Source organism: Hemibagrus wyckioides, linkage group LG23 (assembly GCF_019097595.1).
Source record: "Hemibagrus wyckioides isolate EC202008001 linkage group LG23, SWU_Hwy_1.0, whole genome shotgun sequence".
Lineage (NCBI taxonomy): Eukaryota > Metazoa > Chordata > Actinopteri > Siluriformes > Bagridae > Hemibagrus > Hemibagrus wyckioides.
In genome coordinates this window covers 5,505,179-5,526,224 of record NC_080732.1, presented here as the reverse complement: position 1 = coordinate 5,526,224, position 21,046 = coordinate 5,505,179, and the positions used below count along the sequence as shown (strand labels likewise).

At 41.0% G+C, this 21,046-nt stretch overlaps 1 protein-coding gene across 4 annotated transcripts in view; it reads left to right on the top strand.

The window, feature by feature from the left end:
- The window catches only part of stau2 (staufen double-stranded RNA binding protein 2), an 87,221-nt gene extending 67,395 nt beyond the window's left edge, over positions 1 to 19,826 (top strand). For 3 of the 4 annotated variants that reach the window (XM_058376948.1, XM_058376949.1, XM_058376951.1), the window contains 2 exons: positions 12,489 to 12,577; positions 17,419 to 19,826. In XM_058376948.1, the coding sequence (XP_058232931.1) occupies positions 12,489 to 12,577; positions 17,419 to 17,494 (165 nt within the window). In that variant the 3' untranslated portion in view covers positions 17,495 to 19,826. Of the gene's footprint in view, positions 1 to 12,488; positions 12,582 to 17,418 lie in introns of those variants that run through there. The other variant, XM_058376952.1, reaches the window with a different exon arrangement.
- Positions 19,827 to 21,046: the final 1,220 nt, after the last annotated feature.

Genomic DNA, 21,046 nt, shown 5'->3' with positions numbered 1-21,046 from the left:
TTTTCGAAAAAAAGTTCACACCACACACACACACACACACACACAAAACTGCATTCAGAGTATCTTGCTTTTAGAGATGAGTCCAGCAACCTGAGAATGTCTCCCTGTCTGTGTCTCTGTCTCTCTGTTAATGTAATTTCATGCGTCAGGAAGCAGACATCATAAAACGGGGTTAACACCGGGTACAGACAAGGTGTCACACACTCCTGTGGTTAAAACAAACAGCCCCTTTGTGTAAGTGTGTGTGTGTGTGTGTGAGTGAGTGAGAGTGGTGTGTGTGTCTGTAAATAATCATTCATTATATTAATCAGGTCTTTAATAATGTGTTCAAATTCTAATTAGGTTCCCACAAAGATGTGTTCTTATATGTCCACATTTCCATGAATGTGTGTGTGTGTGTGTATTTGTGTGTGTAAACAGTGATCATTTACTTTATAAAATATGTCTTTATAATTATGTCTAAATTATAATAAGGTTTCCACAAGCCAGTCTGTGATTTGTGTCCCTATAATGTCATATTTCCATAAATGTGTGTGTTTGTGTGTGAACATTTATCATTTACTTTATTGAATACGTCTCTATAATATGTCTGTGTTATACTAGTCCACACAAAGCCAGTGTGTGATCGGTGTCCCTGTAATGTCATATTTGCATGAATGTGTGTGTAAATTATAATTTTCTGTTCAAATCAGGACTCTTATCTTGTCAAAGTGCAGTATCAGTTGCTTTGAGTGGTGATCCGCTGTATTCTTACATGCACCATTTCTATATTCATTCTGCAGTGAAACTAAAGTGGACATGTGGACATGTTCACACTTTGGCCCACTCACATGTTGGTGAATCCATAGCTGCAGAGATCTAAACCAGACTTAACACACCGTTATTAAAACCTTTTTTTGAAAGTATAAAGGAATTGCACACATGTAATGACGTTAGATGAAAATGCAAAAAAAGATTTGGATATTTGGGAATGAATTGAATTGCTGTGAGGGTGTTATTTTGGTCAGTGTGTGCATGAGAAGTGGATGAAATGTGGAGTAGCAGACCAACTGATGGACGGTGAGCAGGGGGGTGATTTATATCAGCGAGTGTGTGAGGGAATGTTTGGAGAGGCGCAGAAGGCCGTTAACACCCTGACCTCTGATACGGCGAGCAAACGCAGGAATTCTGGAGGGAAGAAAAAAAGAGATGAGATGAGTCGCATACACCGACGCCTTGATCTGTTCTTTTCGTTTAGGGGCAGCTGTGCAGCCCTACTCCCATCCCTCACTTCCCCCTGAGCCTACTCCCTAACCCCCTTCACCCCCCCCCAAGTCTTGTTCCTTGGCTTTACAGCTTTCCTCCAGTTCTAATTAACGGCATCTTAATCGCGTGTTAAATCCCGTCGCCTGGTGTTTACTGTCTGTTTGCCGTGTTGTAAAGTTGTGTGAGGGAGCTCATAAAACCGAGTGTGTTAATGTGGATTTAAAGTGGTGTGTGAAGTGTGTGTGTGTGCACGTGTTAAGCCCTGTAGACTGAGCATTAGCTCCTGTGTATTGTTTAGATGGCAGATTCTTGTATCTGAGACTGTGTAGAACTACGATGAATGTATATTAAATGTTCCATAGATTATTATAATATTAAGTAGGAAACGTACCCAGTTTTTGTGAAGGAGCAGCTGGAGGTTAGAGACATGGTCGTTTAAGCCGCTGCAATTTCATTTAGCTCATTCACATCCGAGAAAGTGGACGGTGTAATGACAGTATGATCTGATTTGTAGTTTTCTGGCACGTCATTGAAGAAGAGATTAAAGCAAGGGAAATGTGATTTTGATTTGGAATCTTAAAATGAGCATAGATAGGGGAAATTTTTAAAAAATACTGTAGTTTTGTTATTTCAATCTAGACTAAAATGAATGATAAACATTGGTCTAAAACATGACTAAGACTGTTACCTGCTTTTGTCAAAAATAATTATGACACCAAATGTCAACAAATTTTGTCTATTTATTATTATTTGAAAAACCCAAAACCACCACCTTTTTCTGAGACCTTGACCATACACCCTAAATATCATGAGATCAACTTGGCATCAGTTGTTGTCATTAAACATTGATTGTCATTAATAACTAGTAGCATGATATCTGAGATTCAGAACACTGAAGTAAACACTGGTCTGCTGAGGAGAGTTTGCATGTTCTCCTCGTGCTTCAGGGGTTTCCTTCAGGAACTCTGGTTACCTCCACCAGTCCAAAGACATGCGTTGCAGATTAAAGTTTATGTCTGTGTGTGTGTGTGTGTGTGTGTGTGTGAGTGAGTGAGAGTGGTGTGTAGGTATGTAAATGATATATGGTTCTATGAAAATATGGTTCTAGAATAATATGTCTGTTTTACTAGAGTCCCCACAAATCCAGTGTGTGATTGGTGTCCCTGTAGTGTCATATTTACACGAATGTGTGTGTGTGTGAGTGAGTGTGTGTGTGATTGGTGCCCACAAGTCCCCACTAAGCCAGAGTGTGATTGGTGTCCCTGCAATGTCACATTTACACGAATATGTGTGTGTGTGTGTGTGTGTGTGTGAATGTGTGTATGATTGGTGCCCACAAGTCCCCTCAAAGCCAATGTGTGATTGGTGTCCCTGTAATTGCCATGTACCCACATGTGCAGTGACAATAAAGTTGAATCTATTCTAATCTATTGTCATATTTACGTAATATTTACACAAATGTTTGTGTGTGTGTGTCTGTGTGTAAACAGTGATCATTCACTTTATAAAATATGCCTCTAGAATATGTTCTACTAGAGTCCCCACAAATCCAGTATGTGATTGGTGTTCATGTAATGTCATATTTACACAAAAGTGTGTGTGTGTGTGTGTGAACAGTGATCATTTACTTTATAAAATATGTCTCTATAAAAATAGGTCTATGTTCTACAAAAGTCCCTACAAAGCCAGTGTGTGACTGGTGTCCCTGTAATGTCATATTTACATGTATGTGTGTGTAAACAGCGATCATTTACTTTATAAAATATGCTACTAGTATAATATGTCAAATGGGTTGGCACCTCGTCCAGGTTTTCCCTCCGGGATAGACTTCGGAAGTAGGAAGTCAGAGCTGGGAAGCATTTTTGTCCTTCACAGTTTCCTTTATACTGTTAATGCACAGAATAATGGGATACATAGGGATAACCATAAGACCAACATACACGCTTCTTTCCAGAATACAGCAGTGGATGGATGGATAGACAATGGTGGTCCCTTGTTGCCATGGGAATCTGAACATGTTATTGGCACTTCCTGTTAGTGGTGTATGGGCTGCACAGCGGAGTAGAAGTGTAAAACGCTGTCTGACTGCACATAGTGTCCAGTTACCCTGATCAGTTACCTGTGGGACACACACACACACACACACATCCTTTAACTGTGTAAAGTGACCTATGGGCACTCAGTGTGTGATCATTTATGCTCGTTTAAGTGTCTCTATCTGTCTCGCTGTCTCTCTCTGTCTTCCACGGAAAGCCAACGGCACACGGAGCATCTGTTAAATAATCCAAATTCCAGATTTCTTACCTGCTGATGGAATTTAAGGTCACAAAAATCATTCCCAACGGAGAGAAAAACACACAGTTAAGGAAGTCATAAATTATACACACACACACACACACATACACACACACACACACACGGAGAGAGAGAGAGAGGAACAGTGCGGTTCATTTACAGAGAAGAAGAGATAGATAGAGAAACCGGATAGAATCACTCTTGGCTCTGTGTCTTTTTTTGACACCTCAATAAGTTTCCAGGTTTCGAAAGAATTTTAGCGTGCAACAGACTGTTAAATCTGTGTGTGTATGTTCTTTCTTTCTTTCTAATAGATTTCCTTCCTTCCTTCCTTCCTTCCTTCCTTCTGTCTTTGTAATAGATTTTCTCCCTCTCTTTCTTTCTTTCTTTCTTTCTTTCTTTCTTTCTTTCTTTCTAATATATTTTCTTTCTTTCTTTCTTTCTTTCTTTCTTTCTTTCTTTCTTTCTTTCTTTCTCCCTCTGTCACTGCTGCTTACCTGCAGATTAAAGAGGGGAATCAGGTTAGTTCAATGCGGTATCTCTCCACTGAGCTCCAGCTTGCCTGTATGGTTATTAAGTAATGAGGTGAATGTGATATGTGAGTGTCAGATAGAAAGATTTGCATGTTATGGGATAAATGTCATGAGGATTCCCCTGTGCCCTGAAGCATCACCCAGACACACACACACACACACACACACACACACACAGTCACATGTTGTCATACATAAAGCTCACATTGTGTGAGGAGGAAAACTGTGGGCGGAACGCGTGTGAGTGTGTGTGTATGTAAGCCTGAATAAAACCCTGAATAAAACACACAGGCTGAGAAGAGGAAAGGTCTGACCCTCAGATAAACACTGAACACATGCAAATCACGCCTGTGTTATCATGCTTAGTGGGCGGGGCTTTCACCTGCCGGCCACGTGGAGGAGCAGCGTGGGCGTGTAATCACTGTAATCACTTCCTGTATTTGCATGAGTAATAAACTGAGACACGACGGGACTCTATCAATCAATCAGTTGCCTGTAATCAGAGCATGCTCATTAAAGGTTTTATTCAACCTGCAGGAGCCTGACACTCTAACACACACCTACACACACACACACACACACACACACACAGTTTCTCCCAAGGTGAGCTACTTTTCCAGGTTACAGAGTGTTTACTGTATTTTATTTAATATTGTATATAAGCAGTGGAACATGAGTTGATGGATAAAGCCCGGTTTTATTCTTCCACAGGAAGTGGCTTTCCGAGGGTTCGGAAAGGAACTTCGAATTCGGAAAGGTGCTTCGAATGTGTTAGGAAAAGTTGCTCTCTTTGTACGTTCAGGTCACGTTGGAAAGATTGTGTTCACGAGTTCCATGCACATTAACATCTCCACAAAGTCGTAAGTAGGAAACTCTGTGAGCTCCCTGTTTACGAGTTGGGGGGGTGTGTCAGTCGGAAAACATGGTGGAATCGAGGGATGCGACGTAGGTTAATTTGTTGAAATTGAATGTATACTCCAGTCCAGAGCTGATTTCAGTTATGTTTTATTTTATTTTCCAAAAGTGCCCGCCCACCTCAGCTGTGATTGGCTGGTAGAGATGTCATTAAATACAGGGGGAAAATGGTGGAAGCTCCAGAGTTGCATTCTTTTTATTAGAGTAGTTTTGAAAGATGGAAAAAACAAGTAGACAGATTTGTTTTTTGGCCTAATCTAAAATGCGCATAGCAAACAATTGGATTTAAATCTAATTCAGTTTTTTCCTGGCAGACAAAGTGAAGGTATAAATGTGGATTTGATCTGGATTTGAGTGTAGCTATGGTTCACAGAACAATTTCTGCTGTAAGAGATATAATAAAGATTGAGGAACGGTAAAGGGGGAGTGTGGAGTGGATAACGGTCTTAACAGGTGATGATGACGAGGCATAGCAGAAATGCGTATCTATCTATCTATCTATCTATCTATCTATCTATCTATCTATCTATCTATCTATCTATCTATCTATCTATCTATCGATTTTCTTTCTTTCTTTCTTTCGTTCTAATTCTTCCTTCCTTCCCGTTTCTAATAGATTTTCTTTCTTTCTTTCTTTCTTTCTTTCTTTCTTTCTTTCTTTCTTTCTTTCTTTCTTTCTTTCTTTCTTTCTTTCTTTCTAATAGATTTCCTTCCTTCCTTCCCGTTTCTAATAGATTTTCTATCTTTCTTTCTTTCTTTCTTTCTTTCTTTCTTTCTTTCTTTCTTTCTTTCTTTCTTTCTTTCTTTCTTTCTTTCTTTCTTTCTTTCTTTCTTTCTTTCTTTCTTCCTTCCTTCCTTCCTTTCTGTCTTTCTTATAGATTTTCCTTCTTCCTTCCTTCCTTCTCTGGCTCAGAAAGTGTCTAACATCCTCTCTTTAAGTGTGTATCATAGCAAAGTGTTGGGTTGTAGCAAATTTGTCCATTTAATAGCAATTTGCAAGAAGTGGAAATACCGTTCCTTTAAAATCAAATCAGCTTCTAAACAGGGAAGGATATTTTATTGGCCGAGTAACAGAGACAAGTGCTCCATTGTTTTTTTTTCGAGTCTACAGGTTTTTGAACTGATGAATGAGCGTAGGAAATGAAATGATGTAATGATGTAGTGTTTCTCCACTGAGGCCACTGGGCCTTTCCTCACACCTGTGTTGACTGAAAGAAGGAGAAAGAGAGGTGTGTGAGCGAGCTGGACCTGAAATTCCACGACTCCCTCCTATCGGCTCCTTTCCTCGCTCCCTCCCTCCGCCAGTGTGATTTCACAGCTCGTTGAGCCGAGCGCTCTGGAATGTCCTGTCTCTGACGATCGGCTCGTTTGAAGCCGAGCTCGTGCACTGCAGCTGCACCGACCCTCGCAGACGTAGAGTTCACTTCCAGCACGTGCGTCTCTTACCCACTCTCAGCAAAACACACTGTGGATTCAAAACGCTTGAAACCGGGATGCATTAGTGTTGTTTTTTTTTTTTTTTGCATTAGTGTCTAGAAAGTCAACAGCTTTAAGACCCTGTCCCAAATTCATGTCCAGCAAGTGTTCATCCTGCAGCGAGTGAACTCAGGCTCTTTTCCAATCACTTGCATTTATGTCCAATTAGTGTCCCTGCTAGAATATCAGCCAGGTTAAGGCCATGTCCCAAATTCATGCATCCACTTACTGAGTTCTTATTAGAATGTCAATCATTTAAAGGCTCTGTCCTAAATTAATCTGTGGTTCATTTTCGTACCAGGAAAAAAAAAAAAACAGCCATGTTACGGCCCTGTCCTAAATTCACGTTCAATAATGATACCAGAAAAACTAGCATTGAGGACCTGTCCTAAATCTGTATCCTGTTTTACGTGCTCATATAAGTTAACCAGCCATGTTAGGGCCGTGTCTTAAATTAACCTTCACTTAGTTTAGTTTTTAGGTCCCTTCCAAATGAATCAGTTCTGACAGGACTTATTTATAGTAATATTTTTTTTCTTTTGAGCGTTCGTCTGGCTGTAATTCTCAGACGCTGTGCGTGTTACCCATGATGCAGTGCGAGTGTCCGTATCGACACAGAAAAGGCAGAATGTTGGTTTACAAACGTAACCTTCAGCTGGCTGTAAAAGTCTCTGACACGGAGCTAGAGATGACGGATCATGGATGATGTGAGCGTGGGAATTCATTGTCAGGGTGTAGCAGAGTGTGCTGATTTCTGTAGAGCGCTAATCTCATATGCTAGCCTGTTAGCCGCTCTTGCTCCTATTCCTGGTGAGACAGTATCTGGGTAGGTTAGGAAGAAAAAATGCGTTGAATGAACAAAGTGGGTTTTAAACAGATAAAAAATAAAAGATCCGAAACCATAACTCTCTGTTTCTGATGAAGAATTTTAGATGACAGAAGGAAAGGATTCAGCTTTATGTAACGGCTGTACAGGAGAACTGCGGACGCTGTGACATCATCAGTTGTGTTAGGTTTCCTCAGATGCAGCCAGCGTTGTGTAATAAGAAAAACTAAGATGTGATTTTCCATTCAGCCTGCGGTTTGGACAGTATCACCGCCCAGAATCTGCTGGGAAAAGACCCGCTGCTCTGTGTGTGTGCCTGTGTATGAGTCAGAAAGAGAGAGAGAGAGAGAGAGAATGAATGTGTGTGTGTGTGTGTGCCCGCACCTGCAGAGTGTTTGATTGCGTTACAGCCCCTAAGTCTGTTTATAGTCGTGCCAAAGATGCTGAGTGTCACCGGTGCTTAATGGAGGACTAAATGGGCTGTGTCCTAATAACGATGAGGTGGCAAGTAAAACAAATGATGGACTTGGCGATCAAAGGGCAGCAGGGAGCCGGCACTGATTCTCTTGGATTGGGACGGAGCCTCACAGTGGTGGGAAACTCTGCTGGATCATGAGGGGAAAAACACACACACACACAAACACAGACACGCACACAGGGTTTGTGCTCCATCCAAAACAGCCTAGTGATCAGGTCGGATAATATGGACAACACACACACGCACACACACACACACACACACAGACAGTTTGTGTCTAGATTATTCAAAACGTTGAGCATTATTAACTTCGTTTCCTCACTCATCCGAGTTTCTACTGAAGAGAGGGAAATTCCCTGACATTTACACCTCTGGCTGTATCCCAAATGCTACTGCTTGATAGAACAGTTCCTTACTAGGATTTGCCCTTACAAGTAACCTTAAACGAGGATGTGGTTTGAGACACTAAACACACATGACCATCTTTATCACCAAATATAAAACACGACCATGTGAATATTGAGGCTTAAAAGGGCTCATGTTCTTCTAAGTGCACTAGCTAGACAGGAATGAAGACAACACCAACAAATTAGTTAGAATGAGCATGAAAAGTTCAACACACAGTTCACTATAATGCTAGTGTATTGCTAGCTCTTCTACTGTAATGCTAGTTTGAGGGATACTATAATGCTAGCATCTTTTACCATAATACTAGTTTGAGAGAGCTAATGCTATTTTGTGGTTATCACGGTTTACTATAATGCTAGCGTTTTACTATAAGGCTAGTTTGTGGTAGAACTTATTAACTATAATGCTTGTATAGGCTAAGCTGTTTTAGTTTAATGCTAGTTTGTGGTAAACTGTTTGCTGTAATGCTAGTATAGGGCTAGTTCTTTTGCTTTAATGCTAGTATAGGGTTAGCTCTTTTAGTTTAATGCTAGTTTGCGGTAAAATTGTTTACTCTAATGATAGTGTATTGCTAGATTTTTACTATAACCCTAGTTTGTGGTAAAATTATTTGCTATAATGCTTGTATAGAGTTAACTCTTTAAGTTTAATGCTAGTTTGTTGTAAAACTATTTACTATAATGCTAGTGTATTATAGTAAATGATAGTATAGGGTTAGCTCTTTTAGTTTAATGCTAGTTTGTGGTAAAATTGTTTTTTATAATGCTTGTATAGGGCTAACTTTTTTTGCTTTAATGCTAGTTTGAGGTAAAACTATTTACTACAATGCTAGTGTATTGCTAGAGTTTTACTATAATGCTAGTTTGTGGTAAAATGTTTTGCTTTCATACTTGTATAGGGTTAGCTCTTTTGCTTTAATGCTAGTTTGTGGCAAAATTGTTTGTTTTAATGCTTGTATAGGGTTAGCTCTTTTAGTTTAATGCTAGTTTGTGGTGAAACTGTTTAGGGCTGGCTCTTTTGCTAGTTTGTGGTAAATTGTTTGCTATAATGCTTGTATAGGGCTAGTGCTTTTGCTTTCTAAAATGGTGCTACATTTACCCACAGTGGTTTGTAAGAATTCAGAACGTGACATTGCTACATTAGTGGTTAGAAAAACTAATCTGGTCATGGTGTGTTAACACCACACACACACACACTCGTCTTTGTTCTGTGTGTTTGTGTGTGGTGAAGTATCCAGTTTGAAGGGTTCCATGATCCTCTGGGACGAATCGCCACTGTTTAGCCAAGACGAGGGTGCAATCAGGGAGGCCATTAAAGCACATGAGAAAAATGAGGCGTCTCTGTCCTCTGACACACTCTCTCCGTCCTTCTTCCAGCACAGCCTTTTAGTGCGCTCTCACGTATTTACATATTCAGCCTGATGTCACATTCCCCATCCGTCCTGTCCCCCCACGCCCAACCCCCCCGCTGGCCTTTGAACTCAGCGGCAAAGTGATGAATGAAACCCGGGCTAGTGTCTTTAGCCTGGAAACATCCATTCTGGGGCTTAATGTGCGTGTGCTGAGAGGTGGTGTGTGTGTTATCTGCGTTAGCGCCATTTAGCGTCTCAGCTAACTCGTCTGATGTCTCGGTGACTGAGACGAACCACTTCCAGGTTGTCGCTCTAAAATAAACATGGTTCTGAGGGCCGATGTCTCAGCCATCCTCACTCCGTCTCATTAGAAAAAATAACGATGTGGCTGACGACAATTAGGAAAGATAACGGTGTGTTTGTCTTACGCTGATGGATGCTGAGTGTGTCCCCCTGTCTTTCTTTCTTTCCTTCTCTCTCTCTCTCTCTCTCTCTCTCTCCCTCTCTCCCTGAGGCCTGGAGCTTATCTGAATCTGTAGAAGCTGATTATTTACCCAGAAAGTCTAATCGCACATACACATCAGTAATCAGTGCTTTAATGGCACTTTATTAGTCATGAGAAAGAATGATTTTCCCAGCATGCTTTGAGCTGGAAGTTTGTACATGTATGGCCTCTGTATTCAGAAAAAAAAAACTTTCTGGAACTGATTATATAGAGAGTAGTGAGAGAAAGCTAGTCTCAGCAGCCGTACTGTATATTATGTGTTCATGGCAGTTATGGGTTGTGTCTCATATCGCATACTTCACAGTGCATTATGGATCCAAACTGTTACGTTCAAACATAACCACTATCAAGAAGTCCCCATAGACAAAATTCTGTGCCACTTGGGTTGATTTTGGCTTGGGCTTTGTTCAACAACAAAAAAAACCCCACTTAACTCTGCACGAATTGCTGTTTGAGACGGAGCCCTAAAACGGCTAGCGAATGGGACGAAGCTTGAAAACATGGCCCGGTTATATTAAGACCACTGTCTAATTATGAGTCTTAAGCTATCCAGGGTTCTAGTAAAGTACACTAACTAAGCAGAAACTCTTGCAGTTTGGGGAGAACCCTTCAAATAAATCACAGCTGTTCTGACTTTTCCATTTTTTTCTGTTCTGTTGAAAAATCCTTTGCTAAAAAGCTCCTCCTTAAGTGACCTACACACTCTCCTCATCAATCACAAAAAAAAAAAATTCAATTTAAGTGTGATTTAGAACAGATCCTGGGAATGCACTCACACACACACACACACACACACACACACACACACACACTGTAACTGGACCGCATGTTCCTGTGTAGATAAGCCCTCATTATTTACACAGATCTTAAAGATAGATAAGGTTAAGACCATGCAGTTGGTGTGTGTGTGTGTGTGTGTGTGTGTGCATATTTGTGTTTGTGTGCGTTTGAACCATTTGGTTTTATCAAAGTGTTTCTGAATGTAGTTGTAACATTCTCCGTGTGTGTTGTATGGGGTATTACACAACGACATTAGCTGTGTCTGTTTCGTGCTCCAAATATATTCTTATATAACCCCAAAGTGGGTGTGGTCTAAACCAGAGGGTGTTTTTTTTGTTGTTGTTCTCAGAAACAACAGAAAGAAACCCCAGGTATAGAAATGCGAATATTCTACCAGGTGAATATTCTACCTCTGACGCTTTCTCATCCTCCGTAACATCACTCGAGTTCTCTTGGTGTCCGCTAGATACATGTCCAGGAGACAGTCCTAGCTTTCTCTTTGGGATTGCTTATGCCTATCCCTCTAATCCTACACCATTATTTATTCATTTTCATGAAAGCCACTAAGCAGCGTATACTCCCAAGCCTCCTGTATATATCTTGTTTGGCTGCTGTCTAGCTAGCTTCGTTCCACTACACACTATTATCTAGCTGCATCTTTCTAGGGTGTTGACGTCTAAAATTAAACCTGAGGTGTAGCCTTCTTGCTTGAGCGTCATCCATTCTTAACATACTTAACATAATATTTTGCAAATATGTTAGAAATGTTGTTAGGTTTGTGTATAATCTTTATAAAAAACCATGAGGAAAATCATTTAACCAAGCACATTGCACCCCATACACTGTAGAGTGCACTAGTTAGAGAGTTATCGGAGACATGTGCAGAGGCATGGTGGAGAATATCCAGTGCACTCATGTAATCCCACAATGCATTTGGGCTGGTGTCCAAACAAGTTACTTTTAAAAGGAACAGAGTCGCTATAATGCACTTTGGCATTTGTAGGGAACAGGGAGTACGGCACCATTTGAGACACAGGCGAGATCTGTGATCAGATGGTATTAGTTGTGAGTTTAATATTTACTTTTAAAGAGAGACTAACACAGTTCAGATCTGTTTTGGACTGTGCCTGTCTCTGTCTGTCCATCTCTGTTTCTTCTTTGTAGTGTGTGTGTGTGTGTGTGTGTTAGGACTTACAGCATATGGACTGGTAGATGAAACATGCTCACCCTCGTCTCTCTCCTTCTCTCTCTCTCTTACCCTCATCTTTCTCTCTCTCTCTCTCTCTCTCTCTCTCTCTCTGTCTGTGTGTGTGTGTGTGTGTGTCGGGAGGCTCAGTGTGTTGTTAGATTTATGTCCTGCTGCACATCTGGTCCTCATTGGCAGCGTCAGAGCATCAAGTTGCAGCCAGGTGGATCTGAACACACACACACACACACACACACACACACACACAATTCTGTCCGGGTGACTCTATATGGCTATATTTCTTTTTAGCTCTCTTCACCCTGTCTGTCTGTATACACATCCATCCTTCCATCTATCCATCCATCTGTCTGTCAGTAAGTCTATCCGTCTGTCTTTTAGTCTATCTTTAATCTATCTTCTGCTGCTGCTGCTGGTGGTGTCTGAGAGGCAGCTGATGGAGTTGTGTCTCACTCGTCCTGTCTGTCTGCAGGCGGCTCTGAGTGCCTTGAAGCAGCTTTCCGAACAGGGACTTGACCCGGTGGATGGAGGAGTCAAGGTGGAGAATGGATCCTGTGAAATGTAAGTGTTTGTCTTACCATTTATTGACTTTGTCACTAAATTTTCCATCTGTTGTTTTCCAATGACCAGTCACTGACTATGATTGTTTCCCAATGACCAATCACTGATCATCATTATTCCCAGAACCAATCACTGATCACCATTGTTGCAAATAACCAATCCCTGCTCAATAGTATTCGCAATAACCCATCACTGATTAACATTGTTCCCAATAACCAATCCCTGATCACCATTATTCTTAATAACCAATTACTAATCACCTTTTTTGCCAATAACCAATCACTGATCACCATTATTCCCAATTACCAGTGATCACCTTTATTTCCAATAACCACTCCTTGATCACCAGTATTCCCAATAACCAATCACTGATCACCATTATTCTTAATAACCAATCACCATTATTCCCCATTACAACCATTGTTGCCAGTAACCAATCATTGATCACCATTGTTCCCAATAACCACTGATCACCATTATTCTTAATAACCAAGCACCAGTATTCCCCATTACTACCATTATTCCCAATTACCAATCACTGATCACCATTATTCCCAATAACCAATCACTGATCACCATTATTTTTAATAACCAATCACCATTATTCCCCATTACCACCATTGTTCCCAATAACCAATCACTGATCACTATTATTCCCAATAACCAGTCACTGATCACTATTATTCCCAATAACCAGTCACTGATCACTATTATTCCCAATAACCAATCACCATGATTCCCCATTACCACCATTATTCCTAATTACCAATCACTGATCACCATTGTTGCCATTAACCAATCACTGATCACCATTATTCCCAATAACCAGTCACTGATCACTATTATTCCCAATAACCAATCACCATGATTCCCCATTACCACCATTATTCCTAATTACCAATCACTGATCACCATTGTTGCCAGTAACCAATCACTGATCACCATTGTTCCCAATAACCGGTCACTGATCATCATTATTCCCAATAACCAATCACTAATCACCATTATTTTTAATAACCAATCACCATTGTTGGCAGTAACCAATCACTGATCACCATTGTTCCCAATAACCGGTCACTGATCATCATTATTCCCAATAACCAATCACTAATCACCATTATTTTTAATAACCAATCACCATTATTCCCAATAACCAATCACTGATCACCATTGTTCCCAATAACCAATCACTGATCAACAGTATTTCCAATAACCAGTCACTGATCACCATTATTTTTAATAACCAATCACCATTATTCCCCATTACCACCATTATTCCTAATTATCAATCACTGATCACCATTGTTGGCAGTAACCAATCACTGATCACCATTGTTCCCAATAACCAGTCACTGATCACCATTATTCCCAATAACCAATCACTGATCACCATTATTCCTTATGGCCAATCACTAATCACCATTATTTTTAATAACCAATCACCATTGTTCCCAATAACCAGTCACTGATCAACAGTATTTCCAATAACCAATCACTGATCACCATTATTCTTAATGGCCAATCACTAATCACTATTATTCTTAATAACCAATCTACATTATTCACAATTACCACCATTATTCCCAATACCCAATCACTGATCACCATTATTCCCAATACCCAATCACTGATCACCATTATTCCCATTACCCAATCACTGATCACCATTATTCCCATTACCCAATCACTGATCACCATTATTCCCAATACCCAATCACTGATCACCATTATTCCCAAAACCCAATCACTGATCACCATTATTCTTAATAACCAATCACTGATCACCATTGTTCCTAATGGCCGATCACTAATCACCATTATTCTTAATAATCAATCTACAATATTCACAATTACCACCATTATTCCCAATACCCAATCACTGATCACCATTGTTCCCAATACCCAATCACTGATCACCATTATTCCCAAAACCCAATCACTGATCACCATTATTCCCAATACCCAATCACTGATCACCATTATTCCCAAAACCAAATCACTGATCACCATTATTCCCAATACCCAATCACTGATCACCATTATTCTTAATAACCAATCACTGATCACCATTATTCAATATAAAGAGGAAGAGAACGTTGGGAGAAGCTCTTGTGAGAACAGGAAGTCACTTGTCTCTTGGATGCAACGTTAATATCTGTATATTGTTATTGTCTATATTGTCTGATGTTCCGTCCATTAATAAATGAAACATTGTAATTGTTGGAAATACACTGTGGTATAAATGGAAAGACAGAGAGAGAGAGAGAGAGAAAGAAAATCACTGTGGTATAAATGGAAAGACAGAGAGAGAGAGAGAGAAAGAAAATCACTGTGGTATAAGTGGAATAACACACTCCTGACAATGCTAAACCAAAGGTTCTGGGGGAAAAGCAACGCTTCTTCAGGCATGCGTTATTATTTGGATGGTTTTACAATAAGAACTGTGTGTGTGTATATGTGTGTGTATGTGTATGTGTGTGTGTATGTATGTATGTGTGTGTGTGTGTGTGTGTGTGTGTGTGTGTAATATAATGGTATATTTTACAACTGATTATCCATACCACACACATCTACTGCTAAGAAATGAATATGTGGGAGGCCTGTATCTCTGTCTTTCCATCTCTCCTCTTATCTTACTCTTTTTCTTGCGCGCACACACACACACACACACACGTGTCAGGCTGTGTGCTTCACACACATTCTTTTACAAATGTGTCCTTTAAATGTCAGATTTGGCGGTGTGTCAACTAATCTTGCTAAGTGATTGTGAGAAGCCTACCTCTTCCACACACACACACACACACACATTATCATTTCATTATGAATGAATGTTTTGCATGATCCTTATCCACCTGTGGGAAATGGGGAATTCTCCCTCCCCTCCCTCCCCCACCCTTCCTCTCTCTCTATCTCTCTCTCTCTCTCTCTCTCTCTTTCTCTCTCTCTCTGTTTTTCTTTCTCTCTCTGTCTGTCTTTCTCCCATGCTTTCTCCCTCTCTTTGTTTTTCTTTCTCTCTCTGTCTGTCTTTCTCCCCTGCTCTCACCCTTCCATCACCCCCCCCCCCCCACCATATCCATATCTCTCTTTTATTCTCTCTCTTGCTCCACCATATCCTATCTTTCACTTACTTTTCTTTTTCACCTTTATCTCTCTCTCTCCCTCTCTTTTTAGTCAGGTCTCTGTCCCTACATGCAGTCAATCAGAGTTATCAATAAAACGCTGTCCTGTGTAATATAATCGACTGATCCTGAGCCTGGCCTAATTTTAATGAACCCTCTGGTGACTGCCTAGTGACTGTTGCTACCTGTTGTTCGTTTAGCACTTAGCATGCGCGCCTGTCTTCCCTGTGGATAGAGTTATTGTTTGTGGCAAATATGGTCAAGCTTTATTTATAATATTTGTAGAAGGCCATTGATCAGCATACAGTAGCATTCAGTTGCTTTCAGAAGACAGTAAAGTAAAGTAAAGAAGGACAGCTAGTTATTGGAAATAACCAGTGATAAACTGGTGTGATCCCTGGTCCAGTATTCCCATAACAGCATGTAATGTCATAAAATATTTACCGTAAATGAATAAGAACAAATTGTATTTATTAAAGAATGACACATATTTTTAATATAGTTATAAAAATCACACCTATGAAACAAGTTAGTTCTTTTTGTTGTTGTTGATCTTTCGGCTGCTCCCTACATGTGTGAGGGGTCGCCACAGTCCAAACAACAACTTGGCACAGGTTTTACACCGGATGCCCTTCCTGACGCAACCCTCCCATTTTCATCCGGGCTTGGGACCGGCACTGCATCCAGTGGCTGGAGTTTGGGCGCGGATTAGGGTTAGTTAGTTGGGTTAGTTCTTGTAATTACAGGTATTAACAGCTGTTACTCCTTCACAAGTCTATTCTATCTAAAAAAAACAATGTCTTATTGTCAGTAAACTTCAAAATACCAACAAATTTTTGTCCCCAATTTTTTTCTGCTCTGAAGACTTTTCTATAGTGGAAAGTATAGTTACAAAGTACTGACACTGGAGACTCCTTCAAAAAGAAAGCGATTACAGTGGTACCTTAAAAAGGTCTGGTCGAATACCGATTTGGTCGTAAACCGCATTATTTTTCCCCATAGGAAATAATGTAAAACAAATTAATCTGTTTCAACTCGATGGTTGATCTCACAACTTTTCTCTTCGCCTGATTTACCCTTTTTCGGAGACATGGCTACTGAAATTATACCACAAAAGATAGCGTGTTATAACACAAGCACTCACAGATGATGCTTTCAGGACAGATGACCCACGTAAACAGCTTAATCTCTATTGTCTATGCCAGGTTACGCCACATGGAAAGCGTGTGTGTGGTCACAATAGTTCTTTTCAGGTCGGGTCGAACAGAGATAAATATTTGCGTCGAAAATACACTAACATTCGTTCGAATTTTGTTCGAAATGTTGATATCCGTTGCAATCGTGTATGAAACAAGAACCGGCGTTCTTGACGGTCGAATCATACACCGAATATATTTTCGTACACCGAGGTCAAATTGACTCAAAAATTCGAATCGGATACCGAAAATTCGTACACAGGGATGGGCGAGGATTATATGATTATATTATTATATGATTCACACAAATAACTTTCAGTCACTGTTATACAAAATTCATCCTTGGACCAATCAGAATCGACATTTCAACAGTGTAAGCTTTCTTCTCACTTCACTGGAACATGCATCTGATCTGTGAAACTGAGTGACTCTGCAATTGTAGAAGATTAATCAAAGATGTATTGTGGGTGGAATCATTAGTAACGATTGATGTGTGTGTGTGTGTGTGTGTGTGTGTGTTTTGCAGATCGGTGAAGCATCCGGACGGGAAACAGACTAACTCAGGCTCTCAGGACTGCGCAGATCCGAACGCTGTCGCGTAGGAGGAACGAGCCTTCGCGAACGCCGCCGGATCCTTCAGAACATCGACACGCAATAGGGTGGATGTGTCTCGACAACATGACGTAGAACAACACACACTCGCTCTCAGTCTATGTGAAGACAACACTATCTTAACCTTTAGTTACTTATGGAAAATTTAACTTGCTAACAAATGTTGAAAAAATAAAAACTAAGAAAACCAAATCAAAAAAAAAAAAAGAAGAACTAACGTGATAATGAGTTAATGCATGGTACTGTGTTGACTTTACGGGAAATCTAAGTATTATGCATTTCCCTGATTGATAGATGTTTCGGGTTTTTAAAAAAAAAATATTTTAGTCTTTTATGGATCAAGCAGGTGTGTATCATGCCATGGAATTAAAGGAAACATTATAAAGGAAGGTTCTGTAAGGGGTGTGGGGGAGGGGGGCGGGGCGGTTACCTACCTTATTTTATTAATAGCAGTGCTTGAGTGCGTGAAGATTAACAGACGATGGCAGTGCTGTAAAAGTTGTAGTTGTTGTCTTCATATATAATCACCCAGCTTAGCGTTTATGCTGATGTTCATGTATCTGTACGGATGTGTCCAAGTAGCACACAAAGGAGAAGAAAAAATTTAAGTGAACAAACCTAACGACAGAGACAGAATTAGCGGAGAGATCGAGGAGGATGCGGTCTGTGTCGCTGTAAATAAAGCAAGTCCACAAGATTCACCTCAACTCAGTGTTTTATAAGCAACACCGTTTCACGGAACATTTTTTAACTCCGCCTTCGAATTCTGAACCCCGCCCGTGCATCTTTACATCCAGTCATTTCAACTCCACCCCCTCGCTTTAACCTCGTCTCCTCCCAACCTCGTCTGATGTTATAGTTAACTATGCCCTCATCCTAACCTTGTGGCCATCTTAGTTAGCTTAACTCAGGGGTGTCCAATCTTATCCAGAAAGGGCCGGTGTGGGTGCAGGTTTTCATTCCAACCAAGAAGAAGCTACACCTGATTCCAACTGGCTAATCAACTGATCTTGGCTTTCAGTAGACTCAGGTGTAGCTTCTGCTCAGCTGGAATGAAAACCTGCACCCACACCGGCCCTTTGTGGGTAAGATTGGAAACCCCTGCCTTAACTACACTTTTCGCTTTAACACAAGCCCTTACTTTTTACCTCTAATCTTGCTTTAACCCCGCCCCTCACCTACCCCTTCTTAGCCCTTTCACCTAAATATTCACTCCAACACCGTCTCATTCTTCCTGCTCAAAACTTAATTCTTCAGAGTAACCCCACCTCCTCTTCAAATATGTAACTAACCACATCCTGATCTTGCCCCTGCCCCACACCCTGCCCCTGCTCCACACCCTGGACTCACCTCTGCCCCACACCCTGCCCCTGCTCCACACCCTGAACTCACCTCTGCCCCACACCCTGCCCCTGCTCCACACCCTGATCTCACCTATACCCACACTCTGACCTTGCACCTGCCCCACACAACGCCCCTGACCCTGCTCTACACCCTGAACTCACCCCTGCCCCACACCCTCAGCCTGCTCCACACCCTGACCTCTCCCCTGCCCCACAACCTGACTCCACTCCACACCCTGAACTCACCCCTGTCTCACAACCTGGCCTTGCCCCTGTCCCACAACCTGACCCTGACCTTGCCTCTGACCTTGGCATACACCCTGATCCTGAAAAATACAGGCACCTTGATCCACACCTTGACATGCTCCAAACCCTGACCCTGATTCAACTCCACACCCTGAACTCACCCCTGGCCTCACCCTGACCTGGCCCCTGTTCCCATAATCTGACCCTGACCTTGCCTCTGACCTTTGCATACACCCTGATCCTGCACCACACCCTGCTCCCGCCCCACAACTTGACCCTATATTACACTCTGATCCTGCACCATACCCTGATACTGCAGCACACCCTGACCCCAGCCCTGTACCACAGCCTGCCCCTGCCCCACACCATGATTCTGCCCCTGGCATACACCTGACCCACACCCTGACCACACCCACACCAGTCAATACCAGTTGTAAACACAAAAAACCTCCTGTGGATTTGTGAGTTGGACGAGATGTGTGCTAATTCTGTTTCTGTGTTTTCTCCCAGCACATCTACACCCTAAATGCTGTGTGTTGTATCGACTTAATGCATCAACTGAGTGCTTTTAATAACTGCATTCTGGAGGAGTTTAGTGAAGAGAGCCTGCATAGCTTCTCCTTCCGAACAGCTCGATTACTTGAATCTTTACGTTTCCCAACAGCATTTTCTCTCTGTGTTTAAATGTTGAGTTAAGGAAATGCAGTAAAATCACATCAGTTTGTGTTGAAAAGGTGTGTGTGTGTGTGTGTGTGTGTCTTTCATTTACTTTCCTTTTAGGTAGAATCTGGTCCAAGCGCAGAGCTGAAGAGTTGAGGATTATAATAACATTAGCGAACTCGAACTTGCATCCTGCTAGGTCACTAGCGCAGAGCCTTAATTACTGAGCTCCACTGCCTACTTGCTCATTTCCTGCTAGTAGAGGAAGTAAACAATTTAAATTCCATGAACTTTTCAAATGATTACGCGGTAGCACCCGTGGTTGAAGTTCTACATTAGTCACACAACAGGTTGTGAGATCAAATCCTCAGAGAGTCAAAACCTTTAATTACTACTGTTATTAAACTACCCAGTAATTGCACATAAGGAAAAATATGGATTGCTTTTAATTTTCTAGAATAAAAGTTGCCCAAAAATGTAATTAAAGAACAGAAAATGTCTGGATGGACATTCTGTGAACGGACTCGTACCTTCTCTTTATACATTGTTGTAATATGACCTTCATTTGCATATTTGGAAAATGATTGGCTCTTAGAAGTTTTGATGCAATAAGATCTTTCTATCAGATCGGTACAGCACTAATTCAGTTTCAGGAAGGTCACCTTTTCATAAAGTAATCTGGTCAAATGTGGTGTATACCGTTTAGAGGAACTGAAATTATTGCTATTATTAATGGTGACGGTAGTTCCCACGTTGTTTTACGTATGTTTTCTTGCCAACTGTGACAATAAAACGCTAAAAGTCCAGCCTGCCCTCTCCTCTGTACCAAAAAAATAATCCTAAAAGGGGAATTGGTGTGGATCGGCTACTCAAGAGTACAGTAATCCCCCGTTTATCGCAGGGGTAACGTTCCAAACCCACCCATGATAAACGAAAATCCACGATACATGGACGCCACCCCCAAATGTTTTCTTTTTTATTGTTTAAGCCGTAAATGACCCTCCCACCCTCTTTAAACACACACAGAAAACATTTGCAAGCATATAGCGAGATGAATATTGGGTAAATTTGTAGAAATATCACTATTATAGTAAGTACTGTATGTATGTATGTTCCTTGCCAGAGGTGCAGAGCATTTGGGCGACATAATAGAGCTTGCAGAAAAAGTGTAAAAAATACAGCGTACACAGAACAAAAACACTCGGGACAGTGACACGCAAAAAACTGGGATGCTGGAGAATTCTGCTTCTCTTTCTCCAACTGCACACATAGCCAACAGCCAATCACAACCGT